We start from the raw sequence: 9,813 nt of genomic DNA, 5'->3' as shown, positions 1-9,813 counted from the left end.
TTTTTTTTGGTTTTTCGAGACAGGGTTTCTCTGTAGCTTTGGAGCCTGTCCTGGAACTCCCTTGGTAGACCAGGCTGGCCTCGAACTCACAGAGATTTGCCTGCCTCTGCCTCCCGAGTGCTGGGATTAGAGGCGCGCGCCACCACCGCCCGGCCTCTGGGAAGATTGTTAAGTGACTGAAAATGAGGGTTCTAGTGTTAAGAAGATAATGGGCACAAGAACCTTGTACATTCCTTGTGGTATAGAAGGTATGCACTGAGCATAAGCTACTGTGACTTCTTGTATATCTAGCACATTTGTCCTCCATTAAATCTGTATTTTGAAGGGATTTCAAGAAGGTAATTATTAGAGCACACAGAGTACTCAACAAACACCTTAAAACTGCTTCGTGAAATGTTTCCAATCTCCTTTAAAAGGAGAAGCCTAGTTTTCCAAGCCCATGCTGGCCTTGTTAATGATGTGGAAGAATATCCCATTGTAATTGTATTATCATTTCTTGTAAAGGCGAGTTTAGTATTTTGTTGCCTAATTGTATTTATATTTTGTACTCTATTTCTCTCTATTAAAAATTGATACTTTTCTCTATATATCTTTTGTGCCTTATTTAAAAATTATGTTAATTATTTATGTAGGATGGTCTTTCACATATTGTCACCTTTGGAACTTGTATCAATTCTATAAATTAGAAAACTTAATTAGAAAGGAGATAATAAGAATTTTTTCTCATAATTTCAAGCTGTAAGGATTAACAGCATTAAAGGACAACTCATGGACTATCATTAACACTTGCTATGCTACAAGTCCTACCTTCAGCAGCCTGTCGAAGAGAATAATTCTGTTTAGTTGATATTCCGTATCCCTCTCTCTGATGATTAAAGGCAGGGTAGCAGCTGCAGATAACTCATTATTGCTGTTTGAATGAGGTAAGTTCGACTGGCTGTAAAGGAACAAAAAGGAAAGATACTGACAAAGACAATGTTCTAATAAATTAAAGCACTACTTCCTATATGTTCAATTTAAAATCTACAAGCTTCTTATTAATCTAATAGAAACAGGGAACAAGTCAAGTAAAGCAACATATACTCACTCATCTTCAAGTAATGGATAAAAAGCTTCTCCTCCAACATCTTTTAATCTCTGTGAATTTAAAAATAAACATTCATAAATCATTATATTAGGTGGCAAGAGTAATAACTACTTAAAAGAATAGTAATGCAAAAATTATGAATTCACAACAGTCCAAAGAAGCAAAAAATAGAATCCAAAAATTAGTTTTTTCTATGGACATGCAAACATACCATACTTCTGGCAAGGGTTAAACACAAGCAAGATCTTCCTTTTCCCCTCTATAGGCATCATTCCCACCATTTCCTCACATGCAACACCAGATTACTAACATAATATAAAATGTAAATGTGTATAAGATATTTTAAAATAAGAATGATTATTTAAAAGATTATTATATATTCATTTATTAACTATTATTTTAAAAGAGGTGCTTTTCCATATATTCTTTAAAGATGTTGGGATGAATTATAGGCAGTGTATCACAGTATCTGGAATACATTTTTTAAAGCTCTTACATGAACTCGTTCAGAAATACTGATGAAATGGACAAAGCTGTAATGGACAGATGAGGAAATGGCTGAAACTCATGGCTGCACTAAAATCAGGCGACTGCGATTAACATATGCATTCTGAAACATCAGAATCTGACCCCCTAGAATTATTTAACATTTAAGATCACGTATTACCAAATGCTGGGGAAAAGATCAACACTGTTGTGAGCAATCAGACCGCGTGTGAAGGCTGGAGTCACACAGATGCCATTTTCTCACAGCGCTACTCACTACAGAAGCTTCTTGGGTATCAGGAAATCAGACATGAATGCAAAGTGTCTTGTGTTATCTTTAAGGTTTCAATGTTTTATCAATTATAAAAGCACATTTGGTAATTTTTATACTTACGTTTCTTAGCTGGCATAAGGACAGTGTCACGGTGGTATCGTCTAAGAGTGAGCTTCTGTCTCGACCTTGCCCAAAACTTTCACCATCTTCAAAGAGAAAACTAAGATTGGAAGAAAGAAGGAAGGGAGGAAGGAAGACAAAAGTTGTTATAACGATCACAGAAAGTCTATTTTATTTCTTCTAGAAATAAAATTTTTCTATCTCAATCCCATCATTAAGAAGAAGTAAAATTCAGACTAGACAGTTAATTTTGGAAACAAAGCCCAACATGGTGCATATGCCTGGACCCCAGTGCTTGAAAGGTGAAGGCTGAGGCATCAAGAATTTGGGGTCAGAGAGGTACACAGTGAGTTCAATTCTAGAATGGGCTTCATGAGACCCTGACTTAAAAAAAAAAATAAGCAAAGGTTTCAAAACTGTAATTGCCAGCTGAAGTTTCTCCAAACAAAGCAGACTTTTAAATATATACGTCTGTGATTAGCTGTAAGTCTGGTATTTGCTATCCTGGCTGTTTTAACTGTCACATTGATACAGTCTAGAGTCATTTAAAAGCAAAGCCCCAGGTGAAGAATTGTCTAGATCAGGATGGCATGCAGGTATGTCTGTGGCAGCCTTTCTGGGTTGTTAATGGATGCAGGATTGCCTAGCCCAGTATGGGAGGAATCATCCCTAGGCAGGTAGCCTTGAACTGTGCAAGAGAGCTACCTGAATATAAACTGGACTTTGAATCAGCAGGCAAGCAGCATCTTACATGCTTCCCCCTGTACTTCTTAGCTGTGGAGTAAGTTTCCTCGTCAGAGGTAATGCTGTACCTTCAGGTTTCTGCCCTGAGTGTCTGCCTTAACCTCTGCAGTGATGCACTGTGACTGCAAGCTAGAGAGCCTTTCCTCCCTAGGCTGCTCTTGGTCAGGGTGTTTGTCACAAGAGCAGAGATAAACTAGAACACGCAGACAGCACTGCAGGATACAGAGTGTGAGCTGCAGTCTCTCTTCATGCACGCGCAGCAGGAAATGGCTGTCCTAACAGAATTCAAACGTGCATTTGAGAAAGTTTGCATAGGTGAAAACTAAAAGGGGAGGAAGAAAAAGCACACTGGTTGACAGGCTCTCAGGAACTTGGTTTAGAAGTACAAAAGTCTACTTTTCAGAATCTATCATTCAAGTAATTTTTAATTTTCTATAATTTATTGCTGATTTCTTATTTAACTTATTGGGTGAGTGGTACAGTAGAATTAAGGTCTAAAAAAACTACTTACAAAGGACAGAAGGAGCTAATAATGCAGTTTAGTAACAGGATACTTGCCTTGCCACACATGAAAGGTCCTGGGTTTGAAAACCAATACAAAAATAACAAAAGGAAAAATTTAAAATAGGGAAGGCAGAAAACTAATGTCTATCTAAATAAATAATCTAAATGTTTAACAAAAATAGTGATTATCAGATAAATCTCTTATGGTGGTTTGAACGAGAAATGTTGCTAATTGGCTCATGTATTTGAACACTTGGTCCTTAGTGCTTGGGAAGGTTAGGGCATTTTTAGGGGGTGCAGCCTGGAGGAAGTGAATCACTGGGGCTTTGAGGTTTTATGGCCTTGTGCCACTTGCTAATATTTTCCCTCCTCTCTCTGTCTCTCTCTGTCTGTCTCTGTCTCTGTCTCTCTTCTTTCTCCTTCCCCCCTCTCTTTCCCTCTCTCACTCTGTCTGCTTCCTATGTGCAAATGAGAATGTGGCCTCCCTGTTTCCTGGAACCATGACTTCCAGCCATTAGTGACTCTCCCTCTGGACCTGTAAGCCCCAAAGTAACTAATATATCTACAGTCAAATTTGTCCTAGACTGTGAACTAAAATTTTAGAGGTCAAGAAATACACATTTATTTATATTTCTACATGAACAGTGGTGTTTGAAAAATAACTGATATATATACTTTTTATTAATATTACATGATTTTCAAATAGATAACAAAGTAAATTATTTCTTAAAAACAATATTCATAAGAAATAATAAATATTGATAGAAACTCTGCAATTAACAATTCTAGACCATCCAACAAGTTGTAGAGTTTTGTTTCCAAGTTCACTTAATTAGAACAGCTACCAAAAATTTTTTAAAAAATAAAATTAAATAAAATTTAAAAAGCAGCAAAAATATTAACTCATATTACCAGAAACAGTTTTTACTTACTTTGGGAGTGTGCAGATAGGTGGTTTGGATCGAATAATTTCCTTGTTTGTAAGCTCCTTCTCCAGGTCACCTCCAGCCAAACACCACAGGTAGTAAACCTCTTCTATAGATCTCTCCGCCAGGTGATCACTGTCTGTATCCACTAATGGTAAAAATGTTCAAAATTAACATTATAGTTTCCATCTGTAGTAAGAGTTGATAGCAATAAGAGCTGGAATTCCAATAAAAGTAACTGAAAAGGCTATCACTTCTGTGTGTAAGGACTTTGCAAGTTGCTCCTCCACCTAGTAATATAACAGAAGAGGCTGAAAACCAGGAGTTCCTGTAAGACCCATGAGAAAGGAATGGTATGGAAGTAAATTACTACCCGCAAGATTGGAGAAGCAGACAGGCTATGCAGGGAGCCACACAAGAGAAAAGTCTCAGGGACCAGAACTGGAACAGTAAGCTGGACTACAGTTGATAAGTTGCTGCAGGTTGAGTGTGGACAAGTCGGAGAGTTAACATCCCAGGGGGTGCAGTCATAGGGGACACTGGCACTTCTGTGGGTTTTATCACTAGAAGCCTGACAAGTTCCTCACAGTATTATTGGAGAAGACTGGCCTGTGCTATAGCAACAGGAGGAGAAAACAGAACTGATTTTAAATATGGCAAGAGGACACCTTTCTTCCTTACACGGCTTGTCCTCAGAAGTTAGCACCTAACTGATCTCAGCGAGGGAATACCTGCTATGACATGGTGTGGCAAGGAGGAAGGAAAGCATCCTGCAGTCCTACAAGCAGGTCACGTAATTTAATGAGCTGTGCGCCTGGACAGTGCTGGTCACACAATCATCCCCCATAGTAAAACTGAAAGGCTAGGGTAAGCTGGAGCTGGGTGCTTTAATTCTCAGCAGGTGCGTCATGACTGTCAGGTTTTGATTCTTTTTTGTAATACGTTGCCTCCTAAAAGTGACTTATGCATGAAGACAGTCAAGAGGCCTGAGCTTGACAAAAGTCTAGATGCACTTCCTATAGTCAGAATGGAAAGAGAAATGCTACTGTAGTCCTTTTCTTGTCGAGAAAGCACTTTCCCCTAGGAGAAACTCACATGCCAGACAGCCACTGTGATCCTATTAGTCTAGTTACAAGCCTGCTTCTTATATAAAGAGAAGCTAGAAAAGGAAAAATTTGGAACGTTTACTTTCCATGTTAGAGGTACAGAACAGGAATTTTTATACTTTATAGCAAGAAAGAAGTATGGGCAGAAAAACCTACATATCAATGAAGTGTTCCTTTTCATGTTTCAAGTTAAAATATGGTAGCATGGACTTCCTACTGATAATATAGTTTTAAGATTACTTAAAATAAATAGAATGGAATATTAGTAATTTACAATTGACTTATATTTTAAATATTCAAGAATCTGTTGTGGAATATTAGTTTAAGATGTGTTACATTTGTTTATGCTGTAGAATATTTGTTTAATGATGCAAACATATGTTGCATTCTTTTTGTTTAACTCTGTAAAGCTGTGTTATTTTGCCCGTCTAAAACACCTGATTGGTCTAATAAAGAGCCGAATAGCCAATACCTAGGCAGGAAAGAAAAATAGGCAGTGTAGCCAGGCAGAGAAAATAAACAGAAAGAAAGAAAAGAGGAGGGAGAAAAAGGACAAGAGGAGGAGGACTCTAGGTGTAGGACTCTCACCCTTTATTCTCAAAGGGGCGAGAAGAAATTTCCTAGCAGAATGTTTCCCTAGGAAGATAGAGGCCTTCCCCTCTCCCACCCAGGGGGTTCTAAGCACAAGGTCACTTAGCTCAGCCCAGCCAGCTCCCTGGTACAGGCCGATAATGATGGCCTAACTCAGGAACAGTGGCCTTGCTCTAAGAACAAGGAAAAAGCTGACTTAGCAGAATGGGAGGGAGCAAAAGTCCTTGCACATGTGCCAAAACAGCTTCAAAAAGCCTCTTTGTAGTAATGCCTTTAAAAGCCTACCCCACAGAGGAGATACAACTCCTCTCTACCTCACTATAACGGGGTCTGTAGACAGGGGTTCTAAACATGTTTGTATTATGCTGAATAAACCTTGCTTATTACCGTCTGGGCCTTTCTGGTGGTCTCACTCTGGGGGGGTCGTAATCTGGGCACAACACAGGGACCAGTCACCCAGCAACACAGTCAGTAAGGAGGAAAGAAAGATATATAGAATAAAGAAAGGTAAAAGCCCAGAGGCAAAAGGGAGATGGGATAATTTAAGAAAAGCTGGCTAGAAACAAGCCAAGCTAAGGCCCAGCATTCATAAGTAAGAATAAGTCTCTATGTTTGTCAGGTCCCCAAAGAATTAAGAGTAAAAATCAACCAACAACATTTTGGTGTACCAAATGTGAGTTTCAAATATCCACCTAGAGCCTGAGAAAGGTCAAAAAACAAAACACAAACAAACAAACAAAAGGACACAGCTCCTTCAACAAGTTCTGCCATATAGCACAGCACTTAAAAAGTCTTTTTCACGCTAAGTAGAAAAAATAAACTAAGTAAAAGAGCGCCTGCCACAGTGCAGGCCACCAGCTTGCCATAGTGGGAGATTGAACATAGTTCCCAGCCATGCAGCTCTGACCAGGCTGTGAGCTGTAGGCTTGGCTTTCAGGACCTGAGCAGCAGATGGAGACAGTTGCTAAAGCTGCAGCAGCGCTGTTTAGCGGGGTTGTTTGGGTTTTTGTTTTGCTCATGCAGACAAAAAGATTAGAGATATGCAGTAAACACAGATCTAGACAGAAAAAAAACTCTAAACAGGTTCTAGAGTATTTAACAATGTGCACAGGCTTAAGAAAAGAAAAAGGGGTAATGACAGTCATAGGAAAATAAAGAATAGTTTAAAGATAATAGTCTTTAAAGACAGAGAAGCAAAGTAATATGAAAACAGAAAGAGCCATGTAGAGATGGGGAACACACAGTGAGTCTGGATCCTGTACGTTGCTGTGTTGACTGTGAAGTTTTTGATTGCTGATAATTAAAAGACAGCTGCTGACAGACATGGGATTGTTAAGTGGACTGCTAAAATAAATTAGTCTATATAAGAATGCCTTCACTTTAAAATGGAAATCAAAACATGAATTGCTTTGGAGAAGAGGTTTTCCATTTATTTCCATAGAAAATGAGAGGTTAAGGGTTCTTCAGGGTTTATATAGATCAGGTTTGTTCAGGGAAGAACTTTTGAATCTGGACAGGTGACATATATCAACAAAGTTATAGCTGGTCTTCCCAGGACTTAGCCCTTTATCTCAGTTTTCTCAGGGATCCTTAAAGATGACTTTGCCCACAGACAAAAGGAAGCAGTCTAGAGAAAATGATGGCCATATTCCCAAGAGTCAGGGTGTGAGTGGTTGTTGGTTTTTTGGTGGTTTATGGATGTTTGTTACCATTTAGGGGAGTATAGGATAAAAAGACAACTATTAATCTCAGATATTTTGTATTGGCATGGATTTTGGTATATTGCTACAAATTTAGAGTTATTTTCCTATACTGTATATATGCTTCTACTCTTATTTGGGGTTTTGTGCATATGCAGCTCACTTAAAAATGCAATGAATAATTAAGAAATGAGGTAGGTACTTAATCTATAATAATCAAACTTGTAGTTACATTAGGTATGTTTTCAAGGTTAAACAAGTATATTTTAGACAGATAAATGATTTTCAAACACGTTACAGACCTATAGAATATGGCATTTAAGATGTATACTAACCTAAACTTTTCATAATACACGCGCCTGAAAGCACCAATTTACTTCATAAAAAGATGATGGTTATCAAAGAAACTGTATATGGAATTTACTTTCAATTTGAAAAGGACACACACAAAAAAAGGCTGTTAAACTTTGCTAATACAGAGTTGAACAGTCCTTCAAATTTCCTGTTTCATTGAAAAATATGCCAGATATTCTAGGCTTTTTGGCTGAAGTGTTGCAGAGAAAAGTGGGGTGACTGTCCAGGCAGTCAGATGTTTCTGCTATTAGGTAATATTACATCCTTTTGGCGTCTTTGATGGTGTAAAAGGCTAAATATTTAATGTTATAGTTCTCCTTAGTTATTATGGGATGCAAATAAGGTATGAAACTTTAGAATCACTAAGATAAGTTAGATAATGGAGTGTTTTCTCTGAATTTGCTAAATACAAATAGAATGAATATTGTAAATGTAATTCTTACTTGAAAACTGTTTTTGTTGTATATTGTTTTATTATCTTAAAATTAAATTATTTCATTTTTATTTAGACAAAAGGGGGAAATGTTATGGAATATTACTTTAAGATATGTTACATTTGTTTATGCTGTGCAGTATTTGTTGAATGATGCAAAAATATGTTGCATTCTTTTATGTTGCGTTTGTTTAACTCTTTAAAGTTATGTTACTTTGCCCGTCTGAAACACCTGATTGGTCTAAAAAAAAGAGCTTAACAGCCAAGAGCAAGGCATGAGAAAAGGTAGGTGGGACTGCCAGGCAGAGAGAATAAACATGAAGAGAAAAAGAAGGAGAGGAAGATGCCAGGGGCCAGCTACCTAGCAACACAGTCAGCCATTGAGTAGAAAGGATAGAAATATAGAATAAAGAAAGACAAAAGCCCAGAGGCAAAAGGTAGTTGGGATAATTTAAGATAGAAAAGTTGGCTAGAAACAAGCCAAGCCAAGACCAAGCATTCATTAATAAGAATAAGTCTCCATGTATTTATTTGAGAGCTGGGTGGTAGGCTCCCAAAGAACAAAGAGTAGAAAATAAAAAGCCAACTACAAGAATCACCTCTCAGTTCCCTGAGTATTAACCACAGAACCCTATAATGTAATACCTGTTTCTAATGAATTCAAAAGTAAACAGGCTAAGGGGCTTCTTTTGGAAACAAGGCTCATATTATCACATGTTATTCCTCTTTACCTTTACACAAGTCATCAATATCCTCAGGCAGAGTTAAGTTGGCGCATCGCAGAGAAGATGAAAACAGACTGGCAGGTTTGATAAACGGAGTGTATAAAGGTGACACTTCACTGAAGACCTGGTCCTTCATTAATTCATCTGGGGTTGGCCTTGAGAAAACGATTTAAAATACTCAGCATGGATAAAAGTCATAAAAACTTTCATACAAAATGTAATACACATTGAAAGTGAAAGGTAAAGTCTTAGCTAACTCCTTGGCACAGAAAAGAGCAAAGGCGCTCCCTTCAGCAGAGTCTAGCTGTTGCGACTAAATAACTCAGTGCCGAATTACCTACGTGTGTTAACAGTTTGCGCCTTATCTTTTAACAAAAATCATTTTATAAACACCCCAAATTCTGTTGTAATACTATCCTTTGTCCATACCATGGCTTGATAAAGTGCCTTTTCTCATGACAAATTAGAATATATTCTTTTCTAGCATTATATTTAGGGGGCTTAGCAATAGCTAGGTAATTAAAAGTGACACCATGAAATGAAAACAAAATGTCAAGGAAATCTGTTTAGAGGGAGCAGGAGCAAGGAACTCAGGACCGCGAGGGGTACACCCACACACTGAGACAATGGGGATGTTCTATCGGGAATTCACCAAGGCCAGCTGGCCAGAGTCTGAAAAAGCATGGGATAAAACCGGACTTGCTGAACATAGCAGACAATGAGGACTACTGAGAACTCAAGAACAATGGCAATGGGTTTTTGA

The 9,813-nt window shown here is 37.9% G+C and overlaps 1 protein-coding gene across 3 annotated transcripts in view; it reads right to left on the bottom strand.

The window, feature by feature from the left end:
* The window catches only part of Tbck (TBC1 domain containing kinase), a 134,137-nt gene that overhangs the window by 90,368 nt on the left and 33,956 nt on the right, over positions 1-9,813 (bottom strand). For all 3 annotated transcript variants that reach the window (XM_026784153.1, XM_005357301.3, XM_026784154.1), the window contains exons 10-14: positions 9,057-9,205; positions 4,148-4,289; positions 1,968-2,067; positions 1,088-1,137; positions 808-937 (exon numbers count right to left, since the gene is read on the bottom strand). In XM_026784153.1, the coding sequence (XP_026639954.1) occupies positions 808-937; positions 1,088-1,137; positions 1,968-2,067; positions 4,148-4,289; positions 9,057-9,205 (571 nt within the window). The remainder of the gene's footprint in view (positions 1-807; positions 938-1,087; positions 1,138-1,967; positions 2,068-4,147; positions 4,290-9,056; positions 9,206-9,813) is intronic.

This window comes from Microtus ochrogaster, chromosome 21, assembly GCF_000317375.1.
Source record: "Microtus ochrogaster isolate Prairie Vole_2 chromosome 21, MicOch1.0, whole genome shotgun sequence".
Lineage (NCBI taxonomy): Eukaryota > Metazoa > Chordata > Mammalia > Rodentia > Cricetidae > Microtus > Microtus ochrogaster.
This window is presented reverse-complemented; position numbering and strand designations above follow the sequence as displayed.